At 46.1% G+C, this 21,332-nt stretch overlaps 1 protein-coding gene across 1 annotated transcript in view; it reads right to left on the minus strand.

Annotated features, from left to right (window-relative positions):
* LOC147678096 (hydroperoxide isomerase ALOXE3-like) overlaps positions 1-21,332 on the minus strand; it is a 436,539-nt gene that overhangs the window by 301,767 nt on the left and 113,440 nt on the right. Inside the window, exon 5 of the mRNA XM_086945960.1 lies at positions 8,616-8,719. Coding sequence (XP_086802086.1) covers positions 8,616-8,719 — 104 coding nt within the window. The remainder of the gene's footprint in view (positions 1-8,615; positions 8,720-21,332) is intronic.

Genomic DNA, 21,332 nt, shown 5'->3' on the forward strand with positions numbered 1-21,332 from the left:
ACATTGTCAGCGACAGGCGGGGGGGGAGACCTCGAAGTCCCAGCCTCATGGAGCAACCGCGTACCCCTCCTAGCTCCTCCAGAGTCAAAGGACAACTTGGATTGCTTAGTGTCCGGCTTCCCCATGATGGTCAGGGGTCCGGGGCAAGTAAGCAGTAGGATGCAGGCCGGTCACAGGGCCCGGACAGTAGCCGAGACCGTGGGGGCACGAGCAGGCCAGCGCGCCCCGCCACTCCCAACGACGAGAAGATGGCCGTCCCCTCACCCAGGCCCGAGGAGCGAACTCCCAGGCAGCCAGAGGGAGATCCGCTATGCCTCCGCGAGCAATGGTATCTGGACAGGCAGATGTAGGAGCCAAGAGATCAGTCCAATAGCAAGGAGGTAGCAACCCGCCCGATCGGCCAGCGAGCAGGCCCGGCGGAGAGGGGCAGAGCAGGGCCTACACCCCACGTGCAGAGCCACGGCCTGGCATGAATGATGACGCCGGGCCGAGGGACACCAGACCTCCAGAGCGCAAGTCGGGGAAACTTGGAATCCTCGTAACTTCGGCCAGCAACCTCCGATCGGGCCAGGAGTTGGACCGTGGGTGGTCAGTCGGTATCCCAGTACATCTATAGGGTCAGATCCGGGCGCATCGATGGTAATCAGGATCCCTAGACGGATAATAGCTCCGGGCAGCAGGAGCCTCACAACAGTGCGGCCATTCTGCAGTGCGCCCTCTAGCGCCCCTAGGTTGAAGTTGGTTACCACCTGATTGTAATCCATGGTAAATACCGATTTTGAAATACCGATTTTGGCTCGAAATCGGTATTTCTATGCTTCCCTACATCTCAATCAGAGTTTTGCCCTGTCCGAATCGGTGATTTACCGAATCGGTAACTCTACCGATTCGGTAGTTTATCCGATTCGGAATAATTTCCGAATCAGTGTCTCTACCGATTCGATACATGGACCGAATCAGTATTTTTACCGAATCGGTTTCACTACCGATTCGGTACATGTACCGAATCGGTATTTTTATCGATTCGGTATGTTGCAGATTCGTTCTTTTACCGAATCGGGGTATTTACGATTCGGATTATTTACGATTCGGTAACTAGTCCGATTCGGTATATATACCGATTTGGACGATTTTCATTGCCCTACATCTCGATGGCTGGATACCGATCACTAAGGGCCGAAAATCTGTATTTTCGGCCGTTACCGATCGGTAACGGCCTACCTACATCGGGCCCTTTGTTGCTTGCCCAAGTCTGCACTGGGGATGGTGAATATCAAGAAGTAAAGGACTCCTTTTTTGGCATCAAAATATACAGGACACCAGCCTTCCACTTTGAGTTTGTGAGTTACACAAGTGGTGTGGCTAGAAAAGGCACCACAGCGCACACAGGATGTGTGATTGAAGCAAATAAGAAAGTCTTCAAGTTGAGACGCATACTGTTTAATGGACATAAAGCCAAACTAACATATTTGTACCAAAAACCTCACAAGAACAGAGCATATACCAGTCATGCTGTACAGGTAGATATACCTACTGAATTACTTCATGACAGAGGAGGAGAGATGTCAGATTGTAAGAGTCCAGACAATTAAAGATATTGAAGTCCAGAGAATCAGAGATTTGCCAGACAGAGATGCAACTGCCAGTCATGTGCTTCTTCCACTTGGTGCAAGTGCACACAAAAATTTCAGACCTGTACCTACACTTGCCCCATCGGTTGCTTTTTCTGAGGCTGAGGGATGCCAAGGGATATTGTAGCCTTTCTGTTTAGCTTGACCACGATCCCTCCATACACCTGCATGTTTGTTTTTAAGTCCACTGGGCTGCAAGTCTATGTGTTAAATTCTCAACATGCAAATGGTTGCTCAGGGGCATAAATCACAGTGTTTGATCAAATTACACAGTGATGGCTTCATTTTTTTTTTTTTTTTTTTTTTTTATTCAGGCATAATAAGTAGGACATCATTACAACAATACATCATTTCAAAATTAACTCAAATAATAATAAATGAATCGCAGGGTTTGTGATCCAAAAAAAAAAAAACAAAGAATCAACATAGATAGCATTTTAGATAATTATAGTTTACACAACAGTATAAACACACTCTAAGTCAATTATAAATATGGTCAAAAATCACCCAATACCACCAGGGACGATGCGATTTTTCCATTCAGTTATTGGGCACCAAAGCGCATCTCCTCGTAATTTAGATCGTATCCCTCTTGTTTTAAATATTGCAGATTCATATCTATAAGCTGCCAAAAGACGTGCTAACCACATCTGAAAACTTGGAGGCTCTGCGTCTTTCCATCTCGCAGATAGGAGTATCCTGAAAACAGCCATGCCAATAAAAACTAATCTTTCTTCAGCTTTTTCCAGATTTAAGGTAAGGTCATGACCAAAAAGAAATAGGGTTTCAGATTCTGGTATTATGTGTCCAAAAATGTCCTCCCAAAAGGAAATTATCATGGTTTTCACTAATGTCAAACTAGGACAAGTATACAACATATGGGTAAGAGTTGCCGGCCCTTGAGTACATCTTGGGCATAAATCATTCTCTCGTTTACCCCATGTAAATAGTTTAGCAGGAGTAAAGTAAAGGTCAAAGATAGTTTTGTACAATTGTGCCTTAAGATTACTTGCCATCAATAACTTTTGACTCATATTTAGCACCTGGTCTAAATCCACGTTTGGATTATTCAATTTTAAGCACCGCTTTTTTTCCGTTTTATCAAGATCATCTTTCTTCATGCTTAAAAGAGTATTATATAGAGTTCCAATTCTAATATTTGTTCTAAAAATTACATCCATAATTTCATACTTATGTAAGCAAATTAACGATTCCTTAGCTTTTAGTGTGGCAAATATCTGTGCAAACTTCAAAAAGTCCCCATTCGGTAATTTATATTTAATTTTTAATCTAAAAAGGTTGTGTCATAGTCTTTTATTAGAAAATCACCAATTGTCTTAATTCCTATCTTAGCCCAATGTTTTAAAAAGGCGTCTGAATCCTGTACTTGAATAAAATTAGAGTAAAGAAGTGGTGTATAGCGATTAATTTTCTCAACTTTACTATATTTAGCAATTTTACTCCAAATTTTCCAAGCATTAATCATAATTTCACCCTTAAAAGCTTTATAGTTTCTTGTCTCAGTTTTTCGCAATAACAAGCCTTTTGCCTCCCGCCCGACTATAAGTTCATATACTGATGGTATTTCAGCACGACCCTCTAAGTTCCCTTCGCTATAACCTCTGAGCAACGGCATAAGCTGTTTTAGTTGTGCTGCCCAATAATATAGTTCCATATTAGGTATAGTAAGGCCGCCTTTCTCAATAGGCAGAGACAGTAGTTCAATAGACCTCCTAATTTTCCCATTCTGCCACACAAACTTAGATATAAGTGAATTAATTACTGTTAAAGCCTCCTTTTTAATGGCTAGCGGTATTGCTCTAAATAAATAGAGACATCTGGGTAGCGTATTCATTTTAACATAATTAACTCTCCCTATAATAGACAGATGAAGGCTATTGACCCTTTTAAAATCGTTCTCAATTTTTTTCAGTAATGGATCAAAATTAATTTGTGAGATTGTTTTAGTGTTTGCACAAAGTTCAATGCCCAGATAGGTGGCTTTTTCAACTCTTCGTGGATCCATACACACTGTGTCGGGAGTGCCTATTATAATCGTCTTTCCTTTGTTAAGGGAATACCCAGAGTAAGTCCCAAATTCCGACGTAATTACCTCTATTTCATGAATAGCTTCTGTAGGATCAGGTGTGACTATCGCAATATCGTCAGCATATACCAGTACTTTCGTTTCAAACTGATAGCTAACAATTGGCTTAATAATAGTGCTCTCTAATAGTTTCAAAATAAGAGGGTTAATATATAAAGCAAATAGCAGGGGTGAACATGGACAACCTTGTCTAGTACCTCTTGTTATATTAAAACATTCAGAGAATAATCCGGCCGCGAGGACTTTCGCTTTGGGGCGGTGATACATTGATTTTATTGAGTTAATAAATTTGGGGCCAAAATTATTGCGTGCCATAACTTCCCATAGAAATTTCCAGGTGACACGATCGAAAGCTTTCTCAGCATCCAGTAGAATCATAGACATTCGCTCCCCCCTAGCTGTCATGGCGTCAAATAAGGCAATTGCTCTACGGATGTGTTCAGTGGTTCCCTTTCCAGGGATGAAACCATGTTGCCATGGGGAAGCGAGCTGTTCTATGACCCCACTGAGCCTGAGTGCTAGGACTTTTGCATATAATTTGGAATCCGAATTAATAAGGGATATAGGGCGATATGACGTGAGAAGCTCTGGGGATTTTCCCTTTTTTGGAAAGACGATTATGTTAGCTTCCTCCCAAGAAGTTGGAGGCACACCATTATATTGTATTCCAAGAAATAAATCATGTAGATTCGGTAGTAACTGATGGCTAAGTATCTTAAATAGCTCAATCGGTGTCTTGTCTGGACCTGCTGCTTTGCCAGAGGCTAATAATGATAATGCGGTCCTGACTTCTGCAATTGTTATTTCTTTTTCAAGGTCCTCCCTTGTATCAGTGTCCAACATTTTCATAGCCTCGAAGTTACTAAGAAAATTATTTATAAAAGCTTCTATTTCTTCCTCTGATCTGTTAATATCCTCTGTATATAATTTCTGGTAATACCCTTGAAACTGGGAGTTGATTCCAGCTGCATGAGTGAATGTCTGCCCATTTTCTATTATGGTAGCTATGTCCCTTTTTGTAATTTTCTGACGCGTACTAAGTGCCAGTTGTCTGCCCACTTTCTCTCCGCTTTCATAGACTTGCTTCCTATGTGATTGATATGTCTCAGCAGCTTTCTGACTTAGTTTATAGTTTAGTTCTGACTTTAGTATAGCTATCTGCATCATCACCTGATTTGTATCTTGTCTTTGCCTGATTTTACTGATATGCTCTTCTTCGGCTTTAGCTAGAGCAGTTATTTTCATTCCGAATTCTTGTTTTTCCCCGTTCCTAATTTTAGTTTGATACTTAATAGTTTCCCCTCTTAGAGCGGCTTTATAAGTATCCCAAACAATATTCCTTGAAGCACTAAATCAATTCATGCAAAAAAATTCCTCAGTCCAGGCTTTAATAAAATCAATATATTCTTGGTTGCATAGTAATTTCCTATCGAAGGACCATGTTGTTTTTTGATTATAATTAGTTTGATAATCAACTGATAATAATAAGGGATTATGATCTGATAGTGTTTTCGGAAGTTTCTTTATTTGTGAAGAGGAAGTTAAATCTTTAGATGTAAAAATGTAATCTATCCGTACATATTTTTGATGGGGGTGTGAGTAATACGTGTAGCCAGAGTCTACTGGGTTATTTTGCATCCAAATATCAGTTAGACCTAGGCTACAAATTAAATTACTAATAGCCTGATAAACCTTTGGTTTCCGACCAATATATTTTAATCCAATTACCTGCGATGACAAGGATGGTATTAAAGAAATGTTTAGATCGCCGCAAAAAATGAATGGACCTTGCCAAATGGCTAATTCTGTTTCCAATTTTTCAAAAGTTATAGGATCATCCTGATTGGATCCATAAACAGTGCATATCGTAATTCCGTTAGCTAATTTGGCAATTGCCCATCTTCCATATGGATCTGATGCACAGCGTATTCCTTGTCCATGACAACTCTTGGCCAATATTGCGACCCCCCTTATATTTGTCGTTTGAGTTGAAGCTACTATCAGATTGTATCCCCTCAGTCTTAATAATGCTCTTTTGCTCCATGGAATATGGGTTTCCTGTAGACATAAAATGTCTACTGGGTATAGTTTTAATAATTCTTCAAGTCGTACTCTTTTATCGCTAGTCAATAATCCTCCTATATTCCAGGTTTGTATATTAAGCTTACCCATTATTGATATGGTGGTTTTGTCGACTAGTGTTGCTCAAGTCATATTCCATATACATACCCTGCTTTATGTTTTTCAAAATTAACTCTACTCCTGCTATTATGCCTGATTTTATTTTCCCCCTTTTTCCCATTTTCTCCTTCCCTTCCCCCCTCCCTCTGCGTCGTCCCTCCCTCTTGCCCACCCCTTCTCCGCTTCCTCCCTTCTTGCTGGGGCTTCCAGACTCACCCAGAGTCTGTGTGATGAAGTTGCTGCACTTCTACTGAGCTACCAATATAACATAAAAGAGCAAAGAAAAAAAAACAAAAAAAAAAGGAAAAAGGACAAAGGATTCTTACAAGGATTCTACATCACATTCAAGTATATCATATTATATCATATTATATCTAAAAAAAAAACCTTTTATATACAGTCTATATCATACATCCTTAGGCTTAAACCTTTCCTATTTTTATATACTTTCTCCACAGAGAAAAGCATCTTTAGTTCACCCGTCAAAACATGATGTCAAAACATGAAGAAGAAGGTATATCTCCCTATAGATTATTGAAGTATTATGACCCAAGTGAGTTAGATTCTACGAAATTTCGTCTAAGTATGCTTTTGCCTTTATCTCTGACTGAAAAAACGTAGTCTGACCATGGTGAACAATCTTAAGAGTCGCCGGGTTGTTCAAATAGGCCTGAGCACCTTTCTCTTGAAATGATTTAATCAGCATTCGCAACCTCCATCGTCTTTCGACCGTTGCGTGGCAAAAATCAGGTCTCGAAAAAAAGGAAAAACTATTACAAGCTATCTTCCGGTCTGGTCTCGCTTTATCTGCTATCGCCTGCCTTAGTAAAAAATTACCAAAGTACACTAGTACAGCCCTTGGATAAAGTCCTGGTTTCGGTGGAGGATTAAAAGGGAAACGGTGTACCCTTTGGATTTCAACTTCCCAGTTCCAACTCTGTAGTTCAGGCATTGCTTCACTGAAAAGTTTAATAATGAAAGCTCGTATGTTCTCTCCCTCAACTTTCTCTGGAATTCCCAGGATGCGAAGATTATTGCGGCGTTGCCTGTTTTCGAATTCCTCGAGCTTCCATTTGATATCCACCAGTTCTGTTTCCTGTAATTTAATTTTCTCACAGTTTTCGGAAGAGTCTTTCTCTGCTGCCATTACCCTTTGCTCCATCTCAGTTACCCGCTCTCCAATCCGTGTGCATGTCTTGGATAGTTTCTTTACAACCCCCTGCATTTTACGCAAGGCTGGCGAGATCTTTTGCTATCCTGGGCCGTCTCTTCTCTGTGAGCTGCTATAGCCTGAAGGATGGTCTCTAGTGCGGAGGGGGTTACCTCTGAATCACCTGGGATGTCTGAGGAAGAAGCCTGATTATATTCAAGTTGGCCTGCTGTTACTTTCTTTAACATAGTTTTTGTATTACCTTTGGACTTAGTTTTCACAGGGTTGGATATCTGTCTCCCCTCATCATAACTGTCTTCTGAGGAGTATATATTTATTTCTGATTCACCTTCAGACGATTCAAAGCTCTCTGACCATTCTCCTAAATTGTCAGCTCCAACCTCTTCAGTGTCATCGGAAAAAGAATAGAACTCCGTAAGGTCTTTTTCCCCCTCTTGCAGCTGTCCTGGTTGTGTAAGCAGTTGTAAAGTGGTATTTGAGATCGAATCATTGGTCTCTTTATTTATTATAGTTTGGTTAGAGATTGCACGTTGGGGTGACTTAGGTGCACTAGATATCTCCTCCGCAGTAGTAGTTGTTTTATCTAGCACTGAAGTTGTCACTATTACGTTAGGTATGATCCGGTTATTATTTATTATAGGAAGAGACTCTTCAGGCAGAGCAGAGTTAGTCTGTTCATTTTGCACTCCTAGAATATTGCCTCCAGGCCCCGAGAATGACATTGCCCGGCCAACCCCAACCTGCTTTTCTTCATCCAGCATTATTACTTTAGGTTGATCAGTTAAGTTGTTTTTTAAGACCTCATCAATTATGAAGTTATTTGTATTGGGAATTTCCACATTCAGAACATCGGTAATTGCTATGTTTTCGGGGTTTTCGAGGTTAATAAGGGTATTAGATGTTCCCTCCTCTGGGTCAGAGATGGCATTCTGTTGTCCCTCAATTGCAGGACTCTGATCCCCATTCAATATTGGAATAGATACAGTCTCGGTCTCACGATCAGCCCCTAATTGTGAATTATTCTGATTTGGGGTCTTTCTAAACATTAGCTCATGCACAGTTCTCCCTCCTGCGCTGTTTATTCTTCTACGGGTCGCTAGAATTTCCTGTCTTGAAGACCCCGAGGGAGAGCCAGTAACAGTGACAGTGATGGCTTCAAGTGCTAATCTGTCTCATCCTGCTGTCTGCAAGCACAAACATTCAATTATCCTGTGGGCAGCAAAAGGAGGCAATGGCTAATGGCTAATTGTGAATGATACAATCCTGCCAGCTAGCCAGAAAAAATGCATACATAATCTTGCTTATATTGAAAAAGGGCAATCAATGGATGTTAGAAAATGGGTAATCAATAACTCATCAATAAGTAGTAATGAGTTCTGGAATGGCAGTCAACACTCAGCAATCATTCTTGGATTGTACAATGTGTGTGCACACCTTCATACACATACACACACACACAAATTGATCCTACTCCCCTAGACCACAACACCCCTGCTCCAAACCGTGGTCAATGGGAACTTCCTACCTGAAGTAGCAGTTTTATTGGTCCAAAAAGCCTTTATGATGTCTTCAGACGGTTTGCATGATTCCTTGCATTGGGAAAAGCCTTTTACTTTGATTTCCTCCAATCTAGGTGCATGAGAGAAAGGAGGAATTACTGAGAATTATTGAATCATAGGCATCATAATGAATGCAATGCCAAATAGAAAGCATATTTTATTTTAGTGCTCTATGGTTTTACAGCAGATCAATAGTCCCAATTCAAGCACCCTTGCTACTTAGAGTATATGTGGATGGTGACAAAGCAGTACAAAAGTGAAGAGAAGCTCTGAAGTAACACCATGTCAAAGTAGAGGAGGAGTGATGAATAATGAAATGTATCTTCCGATAGGGAGGAAATAGTGAGATGTAAACATCTTGCAGTGAAAGACTATTTCTAAGATAAGTTGTCATGACAACAAATTATGTAGGATCAGGCAGTGGGTTGGGAATTGACTCAGAAGTAACATAAGAAGACATGTTTTCTTTGGAACAATTTGTGATTGGATTGAAGCAGGGGATAAAGCATCAATCCAATTTGATAACTCATGAGCCATAAGCAATGGTGATGGTATTAAGAAACAAAGGCAATTTTTGCAGAGCAAGTAGGACATGTTATTAAAAGTCAAAATGGATACAGGGTGCAGATAGAGACTTCTAGGAAAGACACGTTGTGGAGTAGCATCCACCTGATGTGCAAGCATCTCTGCTGTAGGCCTTCGAAGCATTTCCGGACATTTCTTTACCACTACAACAATGGTTCCCAATGATGCTAGCCATGATGAAAGTGGCCATTTTAAGACTATGGAGAACAATTACTTGCCCAGCAGAAGAGGGAAGGATGCAAGAAATGTATAAAACTGCCTCCTGTGATAGAATAATATCCAACCTCAATGACAAACCTGACCAATTCCAGGAAATATGGTGAAATTACATTTGAGACTTATTAACTGAGGGACCCCAGAGGTTGGGTCATCTGCCAATGGGAAGAGTGGTTTAGACCTGGAGGGATATGCCAGAGATGGAGTTGCAGAGATGGGGTCCTGCAGGTATCTACAATGCTCCAAGGTTTGCCTGGAGAACAGAACATGAGTAGATGGGACTATTTTAGACAGATGTTCACCTGGGAACTTTAGTTTGCTCTGTACTTTAGAGGGGGCTGGGAGGGTGGCTACAGAGAATTGCATTTTGGTACAGTTGGTGTCTATTTTCCTATCCTCCTTGGGTTCAGGAACAGGAGTAGGGTTTACACTTACTAGATGTACTCGAATATGGTTTTCTGAGATGGGAGATGAGGGAATATGTTAGAGTCCTATTTGAATACCGACAGCATGATGTACGTTTTAATGTGTAAATGGTTCACTCTTTATTCCAGATGTTGATCACACGTGATTTAACTAAACTACAGGAACAAACTATTACACAAAATGCATATGGGCATAGGGTCTGGCCCTGGTGAGGTTAAATGTGTTCAACAAAATATCAGCCCATTTATATTATAGTTCTTAAGGCAGGAACCATGCTTTCTGAACACTGGACATCCCATGGCAAGAGAGGCATGGGGGAAGCCGACCAGGGGGAGGTGTACTCTCCGGGGATGTTGGGTGGGTGGTACAGTCCAGGGGTCTGGAGGAGCCTTAGTAGACAGGGGAGGGTAGTGTGATATAACGGGGAAGTGGTTGACTTACCAAAAGGCAGTACTGTGGAAGAAAAGGGCAAACACGAAGCAGAGGAGTGGTTAGGGGAAGGGAAATGGCCAAACCACTAACGGCCTGATTACAAGCTTTGGTGGTGAGGCAGCGGGACTTTCACCCCACCGCTGCAACCCCCAAACATGCGTGAGGACCACCAGCTGTATCATGAGTGATTTAGTCACTGGCTGGCGGTTTCTTTGGTGCACCCACAGCAGAAGCTATAAAATAGACACTACAATGGTGACAGCAAATAATTTTTCAGCAGGCATGGACTGTGATGTGGTGGAACTAGGGCTGCATGCAATTATGTGCATCCACATAGAGTGAGGCACAAGGAGGCCCCCTTTTTATCCTCACCACCACTGTTTTCATGGAGAAAGACTACCATGTAATTAGTGGCAGTGAGGAAAGACGCAATAAGCTTGGCATGAACACAGTGGTCCTGCCAAGCATATTACTCTGTGGTTCTCTGGCAGAATTAGAGGTCCAAGGGACCAAGGACCACCAGACCCATAATTAGGCCCTAATAGTGTACGGAAGGCAGGACAAAGGCAATGTGAGTAGAATGGTGACAAGTGTGGGCGTATTTGGAGGACCATAGGGGGCATGGTGGATGCCATGTGTGGGGCAGGCAGATGGACAGGTGGATGGGGCAGAGGGGGCAGGAGGGAGGGGGTGACTTATTAAAGGGGTCGCAGAGTTTCTTCTGGGAGGGTAATTCGGAATAGTTGTCAGAGCAGGGGACCAGCACAAGTGTAGAGGGGTGGTAAGCCTGTACACCGGTCTTCATTGTGTATGATAGGGGTCCAGGTCAAGACGTCCATCCAGACTCAGGAGGCTCTATTGTGGGTCACATATCTCATGGAGAAGTGACAGCAGAGTCCTGGGCAGCCTGCCTGATTGTGGTGATGAACAGGACCAGAAAGCATTGAGGTATGGAGAGTCCTCCGGTATTGAAGTTCAGGTGAGGACACTTATGCAGCATGGGAAGGACGGTTTGGCGAGGCTGCCTCTGACTGGCAGGAGAAGCGGGCCCAATATGCGTGGTAGGATGAATAATTTCCAGTCAACATGTCATGTTGAGACAATGGTCATGGAATCTCACGAGGAGACAGCAAGGAGTTAATGCTAAACTGTCAGGAAGATGAGCTGAAAGAGTGCGAGTTGGTGGAGACTAGTCTAGAGAGGTCAAGAGCGGAGAAGGAGTGGTTTGGGGTGGCATGATTTAGCTAGTTTGTTACAGGGCAGTGGGGCAATGGCAGTCACCGGCCCTTTTGGTATGAAGGCAGAGGCAAGATTGGAAAGTCAGAGGGCTTTTGTGCCAGAGTTGATCTAATGCGCAGGTAAGTGGTTTGAGAAGAATGAATTAAAAGCTTGTGATGGAAATGAAGTGTGTAGATACAAGGCACTTAGTGGGAGGAGGGGGCAGTGATAAATGGTTGAGAAAGGGGATTTATGTGACAGATAAATAGGTAGAATAAGATGGCCTGACTAAGAATGTGGGGCTGGGGAAGGTTGTGAGTGGAAAAAAGTTGTCAGGAGTGGGAGAAACATTGGGGACTGGGTAGGCTGGAGTTGTGATAGAGAAGGCCCAAGAGGGACAGGACATAGAAGAAGGAAGCAAAAAAGAAAGTGGAGAGCTAAGAATGAAGAAAGTGCCCTTCTTGGGTATTACAAAGCACTTGGAAACAAATCTATTGACATCCACAAAAAAGACAATTTGGATTGGGGAATACATGGAGGTTTAAAGATGTTACAGAGAGAAATAGGGGGTTTAAAGAGGAAGAATGTGATGGGCAAATAGCCAAATGTACCAGTCAGAATGTAACATAGGACTGCAGCTTTTTTAATATATGCCAGCGTGTATCGTGAAAGAGTTCCAGGAAGGTATGTGCCGATGTTTAAGTACATGGATGTGATTTGGAAGGTACGCATTGCCTTCAGTGGCTATGCAGGTGTAAGGTACAATGAAAAGTTCAGGGCTTGTTTGGCAGTGGATACAGAGGGAAAATAGGGAGAACTGTGCAATGATTTGTGGCTCATACCAAGGGACCAGCGAGGTCAGCAGCAACAGTATTTACAGCTAGCAGCTTCTCATTGTGTATCGGCCCTTTGAGGGGTGGCCCACCCAAGGAGGGGTTGGGTCCATGGGTAGAGGTCATGCAGGCCAGATGTGGGCGTGCGGGGCATACAATTGGGGATCTTGCAGATGGAAATATTGTACATTTTGACATGATTGTTCCATGTGTGCTGTCTGACACTCACTCATACTTTGATGAAGGGTTACAGGGGGAACATTGTGGTTTGGCAACAACCATATCCAATTGTTGGACGTGGGGCACAGGGACCTGCAGAAAAAGGGCTCTTACACCTCTTAAGATACAGAGACTTAACCATTGGCTACTGTTGGATGAGAACCAGGAAAACAGGGAGTTGTTAAGAGAGGGATGTGACACAGGATTTACACTGGGATGTACATGTGAAGAGGTTGAAACAGAACTTGAAATCTGTGAAAAAAGACCTGTTTGTAGTGAGGAACAAGCTTCAGGATGAAATTAGGTAGGGCAGAATCTCAGGTCCTTTTGATGAATGGCCATTGGAGAACTTATTTGTGTCCCCAATTGTGGCAGTTATGAAGAAGGAACTGGGCAGTTCCTTCTGATACAGCACCTATCGTGGCCGGAATGCCACTCAGTAAATGAATACATACTGACGAATAGGCATCAGTATCCAATTCATTGGTTGACGTGGGAATTGACTTGGTAAAGGCAGTACTAAAGGGGGCACAAATGGCAAGCAACATTAGGCTGGCATTTTGTCCCCTAAACAGCTTTCGTTTCTGTGACAGGGCGTAGGACTTTCATCCCCTTTACTTTCAATGTAAAAAAGAGAGCAATGTACAATGTTAAATATGAGATTTAAAAAAAAACTGACAAATATCATGTATCCACAAAAACAAATGTGCTTGTCCAGGTGGGTCTATAACACTGTCTGCCGGACTGCCACTCACATCACGGCACTTTCCCTAAAGTTGCAAGTTTCTTCCCCAGGTGTGCCCAGAGTCTGGAACATATTTACTGGGCTGACAATCACTCTGGTCTAAGAACTGTGAGGTCATCAGCTTGGCAAAGACCTAGCATCAAGGGCCAGTTCCACCCCCTGATAACATGGAGGTAAAGTTAGCCATGGGCCTTTGAGACATAGACACTGAAGTGCTAACCTAAAGTGTATTTGAAAAGTAGACATTCGCCCAGAAGGGTATCATGGCACTGAATACCAGATGTTTATTGTAACCCTACTCAATGGCACTCATTTTATTAACCTCAGAAGGATGAAAGGCTGAGTGACCCTGCCGTGATTCGAAACTGTGACCATGAGGTCGAACACAGGCCTGCAGTTACCCACTAAGCCACCAGACCCAGCAAGTGCTAAGCCTTTATGTCAATCAGAGAGTTGGGAATATTCTCACCCCCTTTCCCAACTCACCACAGGATGTAATGAGGTGGTAAAGGCTGTTGTAAAGGCTGCAGGTGGGACTTTAAGACACTGCACAGACTGTGAGGTGTCTGCAACTACTGCTTCCCACCACCTGAGTTAATCCAGAACACCATTATGGGGTAAGCTGTTAGCACAAACCAATTGAAGAAACACATTTTTTTTGTTTTGAGCCATCAAAGAAACATTACTGTTTGCCACAAAGCCGCAGTTTTGTTTAGAAGCTGCAAAGTGGCAGATAAACAATATAACAAGTATAAGCCATGCCCCACCCCAGACAGCATGCTCGCAGGTAAACTGCGTCCTTCGGATGTACCCTTTCCAGGCCGAGTTAGATTTATTTCTAACTCTTGCGTTTTCTTGATTTTCTGCTGGAGGGCATTAGTCCCCCGCCCAGGGGAGGGAGGCTCTGTGTACATCTTGAAGAGCCAGATCCCTGAGTGTGCTGTAGTCTACCACATCTGAGGCCGGGGTGAGCCCCCCTCATTAAGTAGCATTATGGGTCTTTGTGGCCAACTACCTTCAGAGGGCCTCCCTTCTGGGGGAATGCAACATCAAGATACTGTGATTCCAGGGCTTCAAACTGACTGTTCCTACGGCCTGCAGCTGTTGTCTTACTGTTTGGATAATGCTATACCTCAGTGACAGCAAGTTAACTGCTCGCTGCTGACATCTGTGTGTACCCTGATACTAGTCACCAAGACTTGAAAGCAGGGAGGACCGTCCAAGAATTTCACAAGAATTGTCACCATGTAAATAAGATTTGCACAGTAAATCGAGGTTAACCTCCCCAAAAAATGCTGTACAACTCTAATTGTACACCATGGGAACAAGCCCAGCCTCACCACTCTCAAACCTCACCAGCCCTCTCTGCTCTTAGCAGTTCATCCTCTTGATTTTGAGCTTCTGGGCAAACAGTTTGAAGAACAGTTGGATGTGGACAAAGCTTTATTCATTTGTTAAAATATTGGACAGATTTGTTAGCATGAGCATGAGCTGAAAGCCATTTTGTATTTCTGGCAGCCATTTTAGTTAGCCATGTGCTGCCACGTGCTCGCCATGTGCTCTGTCCTCCCTCAGTGTTGACTGCTCTTCTAATCTGCCTAGAAACAAACTATATTCAGCATCTTCCACCTTCGCGCATGCTCACTTGAGCTTGTAGCTGTCCTTGCAACTGTTTTCAGTCTGTATCAATCAATCAATCAATCAAAGACATTTATAACGCGCACTTCTCACCCGGAGGGTCTCAAGGCGCTTGGGGGCGGGGGGGGGGGTTCGCTACTGCTCGAACAGCCAGGTCTTGAGCTTCTTCCTGAAGGAGAGGTGGTCTTGGGTCAGGCGTAGGTCGGGAGGGAGGGAGTTCCAGGTCTTGGCGGCCAGGTGGGAGAAGGACCTTCCTCCTGTTGTCGCTCTTCGGATGCGGGGGACGGCGGCGAGGGCGTGACTGGTCGATCGGAGATGGCGTTTGGGAGCTTAGAAGTTGAGGCGGCTGTTGAGGTAACTTGGTTGTGTAGGGCTTTGTGTGCGTGGATGAGGAGCCGGAAGGTAATTCTCTTGTTGACCGGGAGCCAGTGCAGGTCTCTCAGGTGTCTGGGGATGTCGAGGATGAGTCTCGCTGAGGCGTTCTGGATCCGCTGGAGTCTCTTCTGGAGCTTGGCGGTGGTTCTGGCGTAGAGGGCGTTGCCCTAGTCCTGACGGCTGGTGACGAGGGCCTGGGTGACCGTCTTCCTGGTCTCGGTGGGGATCCACCGGAAGATCTTACGTAGCATGCGCAGGATATTGAAACAAGACGAGGAGACGGCGTTGACTTGTCTGGTCATGGAGAGGGAGGAGTCCAGGATGAAGCCCAGGTTGCGTGCGTGATCTGTCGGTTTGGGTGCGGCGCCCAGGGCGGGGGGCCACCAGGAGTCGTCCCAGGCTGAGGGCGAGGAGCCCAGGATGAGGAATTCCGTCTTGTCTGAGTTCAGTTTCAAGCGGCTGGTCGTCATCCACTCGGCTACGTCTTTCATCCCTTGGTGTAGGTTGGCTCTGGCGGTGGCGGGGTCGTTGGTGAGGGAGAGGATCAGCTGTGTGTCGTCGGCGTAGGAGATGATGTTGAGGTTGTGTTGGCGTGCGATGGCCGCAAGGGGGCTCATGTAGACATTGAAGAGGGTGGGGCTGAGCGAGGAGCCTTGCGGAACGCCGCAGATGACTTCTGTTGCTGCAGATCTGAATGGGGGTAGGCAAACTCTCTGTGTCCTTCCAACTAGGAAGGAGATGATCCAATCCTGTGCCTTCTCCTGGATTCCGACGTTGTTGAGGCGCTGCCCTAGGGTGCGGTGGCAGACAGTGTTGAATGCCGCGGAGAGGTCTAGGAGGATGAGGACCGCTGTTTCTCCGTTTTCCAGCAGGGCTCGGATGTTATCGGTGGCAGCGATGAGGGCGGTTTCGGTGCTGTGGTTGGCCCGGAAGCCAGACTGTGAGGGGTCGAGGGATCCGTTTGTCTCGAGGAAGGCGGCCAGCTGCTTGTTGACTGTCTTCTCGATGACTTTGGCAGGAAACGGGAGGAGCGAGATGGGGCGGTAGTTCTTGAGTTCTGTGGGGTTCGCTGTTGGTTTCTTTAGTAGAGCGCTGAGTTCGGCGTGCTTCCAGCTCTCAGGGAAGGTGGCGGTGTCGAAGGAGGTGTTGATGATGTCCCGCAGGTGGGGTGCGATGACAGCGTCAGCCTTGTTGAAGACGTGGTGAGGGCAGGGGTCGGTTGGGGATCCGGAGTGGATGGAGTTCATCGTGCGGATGGTGTCTTCGGTGTTGATCGGTGTCCAGGCGCTGAGGGTGGTGGTGGGGGGCGTTGGTGCGGTCGTGGGTGGCCTTGTTTGTGTGCTGAAGCTGTTGTGTATGTCAGCGATCTTGTTGTGGAAGTACGAGGCGAGGGAGTTGCAGAGGTCTTGCGATGGGGTGATGTCGTTGTTTCCGGCGTTGGGGTTGGAGAGCTCTTTCACGATGTTGAAGAGTTCCTTGCTGTTGTGTGCGTTGTTGTCCAGGCGGTCCTTGAATGCTGTTTTCTTGGTGGCGTGGATCAGTTGATGGTGCTTTCGGGTGGCGAGCTTGAGGGTAGTCATGTTGTCCGGTGTTGGGTTTCTTCTCCAGGCTTTCTCGAGGGCTCGGCAGTTCTTCTTGGAGCATTTGAGTTCGTCGGTGAACCAAGGGGCCTTCTTGCTGCCGGGTCTGCTGGGCGGGGTCCTCAGAGGGGCGAGTTCATCCGCGCAGTTGCTGATCCACTTCGTGAGGTTGTCGGCGGCCTGGCTGGGGTTCGCTGAGCGGGCGGGAGGGTGCTGGCTCAGGGATGCGACGAGTTGGTCAGCTGTGATCTTGTTCCAGCTTCTTCGTGCAACCTGTGGCTGGTGGTGGTGGATCGTGGTCCTTCTGAAGCTGAAGTGGATGCAGCTGTGGTCCGTCCAGTGGAGTCCGGTGGCGTGGCTGAAGACGATGTCCTTGCTGGATGAGAAGACGGCGTCAAGTGTGTGTCCGGCGTAGTGGGTGGGGGTGGTCACCAGCTGCTTGAGTCCGAGGTTGGCGAGGTTGTCAAGCAGGGTAGTGGTGTTTCGGTCGTTGTCGTTCTCCAGGTGGAAGTTGAGGTCCCCGAGGAGGATGTAGTCAGCGGAGGGGAGGGCGTGCGGGCTGATGAAGTCAGCGTTGTCTTCGCTGAATGGTGTGCGGGGTCCCGGGGGTCGGTAGATCAGGGTGCCTCTGAGGGTGGTCTTGGGGTCGGTGTGGATCTGGAAGTGCAGGTGTTCGGCGGTTGTCAGGGTGTTGTCGGTGTTGGTCGTGATGCGGATGGTGTTCCTGTGGATGACGGCGATGCCTCCTCCGGTCTGGTTGCCGCGGTCCCTCCGGGTGATCTTGTAGCCCTCTGGGATGGCGATGGCGATGTGTGGCGCTGAGGAGGCGTTCATCCATGTTTCCGTGAGGAAGGCGACATCAGGAGCTGTGGTGTCGAGGAGGTTCCAGAGTTGGACGGCGTGTCTGTGGACGGAGCGGGTGTTGAGCAGGATGCACTTCAGGTGGTTGCTGCTGGTGTTCGGCTTGGTGAGTGCTGGTGTAGTGCAGGTCCGGATGCAGGTGAACTTGCAGGAGTGGCAGCTGAAGGGTCCGTGGGTGCGTCTCGGGGTGGCTCGGTAGCATCCTGGGATTCGGCCGGTGTTGAGTGCGTTGAGGGTGGCGGCGTTGTACGTCCGGCGGGTGGGCTGGGGTCTGCGGGGCCAGGGGTCCTGAGGCTGGGCGTGGTCCAGGCGCGGACGGGCATAGACGGGCTTACCTTTGGCGCACCTTCGGCGCTCAATCGGTGCTCCCGCTGCGCGGTCGCTCTGGGGGCGTCATAAGAAGGGAGCCGGGAGGGAGGGTCCGCTGGGAGGCAGGGAGCGCGGGGGCCAATCCGCAGGCGGGGGGCGGGGTCGTGGCAGGTAATGGCGGGAAAACCTATGCAGGCTTGGCGGGCGGCCCTGTGGCGGCTGGGGCGCCGGGTATCCGAGGTCAGGCGGCCCTGCGGCGGCTGGGGCTCCCGATCGGCGTCAGGCAGGCAGCAGGTAAGGAGGCAGTCAGAGCAGGCGGGGAGCGTGGGGGCGACCAGGCCGTGGAGGGCGCAGTGGTCGCTCCTGAGCCGAGGTCTGGGTCCCCTTAAGAAGGGAGCTGGGAGGGAGGGTCCGCTGGGAGGCGGGGAGCGCGGGGGCCAATCGGCAGGCGGGGGCCCGGGGTCACGGCAGGTAACGGTGGGAAAACCTATGCGGGCTTAGCGGGCGGCCCTGCGGCGGCTGGGGCGCCGGGTATCCGAGGTCAGGCGGCCCTGCGGCGGCTGGGGCTCCGGATCGGCATCAGGCAGGCAGCAGGTAAGGAGGCAGGCAGAGCAGGCGGGGAGCGTGGGGGCGACCAGGCCGTGGAGGGCGCAGTGGTCGCTCCTGAGCCGAGGTCTGGGTCCCCTTAAGAAGGGAGCCGGGAGGGAGGGTCCGCTGGGAGGCGGGGAGCGCGGGGGCCAATCGGCAGGTGGGGGGGCGGGGTCACGGCAGGTAACGGCGGGAAAACCTATGCGGGCTTGGCAGACGGCCCTGCGGCGGCTGGGGCGCCGGGTATCCGAGGTCGGGCGGCCCTGCGGCGGCTGGGGCTCTGGATCGGCGTCAGGCAGGCAGCAGGTAAGGAGGCAGGCAGAGCAGGCGGGGAGCGTGGGGGCGACCAGGCTGTGGAGGGCGCAGTGGTCTGTAAATGTCAGGATGTGTTTGCCAAAAACAGCCTCTGTTAGCTCCTCCCACTTTGTTGAGCAAGCAGATCTTGCATGTCCATATTAGTCATTTTGCATGCTTACATGAGCCATGACTGCACCTTGGTCTTATGCTGACTATCTAAGCATATTTAAGGCCCCAGTTTTCTGTATTCCTTAGACTGACTAATTCATTTGCTAAGGCTTCTGTGTGACGTAGTCTCCCTCATCTGAGGTTTAATAAATATGTATTTTATATTTCAGCTTCTGTGCCAATTTTTTCTTTGTTGGTTTAAAAGGACCAAGTATCAGTGAGACCCCTGAGCAATTTTCTATGTTCATCAAATAGCGCTCCAACGTGGACCTCATCAGAGAAGTGGCTATGTAATGAGTGATCGTGTCAGGAGACAGAAATCTACTGAGGAGGACAGGACAGGACTCTACTAAGGAGGTACTCTGTGCACGGAGATTCTGGGGATTCTCTGTCTCTGCAGCCCAGTATATTTCTGATCTTCCTGATTTTGATCCTCCACATGATGTCACCCCTGACTGAGAACCTTTTTGGCGTGAGTATTCTAAAAAGACCGTTAGGTCATTCACAACTTGGCAGTCAGAATTTGGACAACCCTTTGTTTGGTAAGAGTTGTTCTGTGGCACTTGCTGTTGGTTTTGATGCCTTTGATTGGTAAGGTAGTTTAGTAAGACTTACTGTGGCTTAGATTTGCGTTTGCCAACTTTTGATTAGTATGTATGTAATATGTAAATTGCAATTTATGTAGGCAGGTATTGAGGAACTGTTTCTCAGTTTGAAGTTGTTTGAACAGCGCACCATAAGAAGAGTACCTTAAGCGCTAATTTGATTATAATGTTTGCATTTTCTGCAATATTTTTGGCACTCCTAGTTCAAGCACACAACGAAGAATGTGTTGCTTTTTGGAGGTAGCATAGTGAGATGCAAATTAATTAAGCCGGCTCCCTTGAGGGAATAGCTAGATAGGTTTAGGTACAAAAACATATTTCTTCCTTGGTGATTCTGTATCCCCATGGAATTCAAACATGGATATAAAACAAGCAAAGATCCTTTTTCTGCGCAATTTTATGAATGGAGAAATGCAGAGTGATTTTTTGGTGTTCTGCCAGACAAAGCTAGTGAATTGAGTGTATATTGGCTTCTTGGAAATAAAACAGTTTGTTGGGCGTTTTTTTTTGCAGTCTTTTGGAATTCTATTGAGAAGCTCTTCTTGTAAATATGACTTACAACTAGTATTTACAAATGGTTTGATTTAAGTACAGTCTGTGGGCTGTCCTTTATTTCTGTCTTAAGTGTTGATCAGTGGGTTAAATGTGTGTTTAAATGTCTATGTGGCTTGTGGTTTTCACATTAGTGATACTTCTGTTAGTAAATAGAGATTGCCCTCTTTGTGTAAGGATTGCTAGCCTTAAGCGCGCTGTATTGTGTGTCCTGAGTGTATGACCCCTTCTGTATATTTCTGGAATGAGCTCAATGTGTGTGTTTTTTTCTTTTGCTGTCCTCAGTCTGTTATGCAAAATGTCATTTAATTAATATTAAATAAAAATTAAATAAAAATCCAGAAATGAACCATATGATATGCTAAATAATTATATGTTACTATTTAATTTATAGAGTAAGCAATTATGCACATGTACAAAATGACAGTGATTAAAAGATAAAATTAGAACTCACATTGAATAGGAATAAACTAGGCTTTAAAAAAAACGAAATTGTGTGTTTTGCAATAAATGAACAATTATAGAAATATTACAGCATTTTCCTTAGATACATTGTATTAGATATTAACAGGCAAACACATCAACTGAGTACATTTTTGCTGAACTAAACACATATTATAGTACATGCACTGAAATGCCTCAGTTTTAAATAGACTGTCCCCATGCTTACATTTCAACACTGAGAAAAGCTTTCCACCAGCTGTGTTTTTACTGCAGCTGAGCAAACAGCTGTCGTTTTTGTTGGCCACGGAGAGACAGGGATGTTGATTCAGCTAGGATTTTGCAGTGCAAGCATGTTGTAAAATCCTGCATTTCAGACTGCTGTTTTAAAAAGTTACAAAAATCTGGTTCATTATTTTAGATACCAGGAAAACATTTAAAGTAGGGATTTCCTTTTCTAAAGCCTTTTTTTATAAGCATATTCTTGTTTCTGATGTTTAAATAATAATATGACTGTCCTTTTAAAAAACAGAGCAGACTGAGCAGACTGAGGCAAGCTGAGCAGCGAAGAGCTGCAAGCAGATGCTGTAGCGGC

Source organism: Lissotriton vulgaris, chromosome 12 (assembly GCF_964263255.1).
Source record: "Lissotriton vulgaris chromosome 12, aLisVul1.2, whole genome shotgun sequence".
NCBI classification, from domain to species: domain Eukaryota; kingdom Metazoa; phylum Chordata; class Amphibia; order Caudata; family Salamandridae; genus Lissotriton; species Lissotriton vulgaris.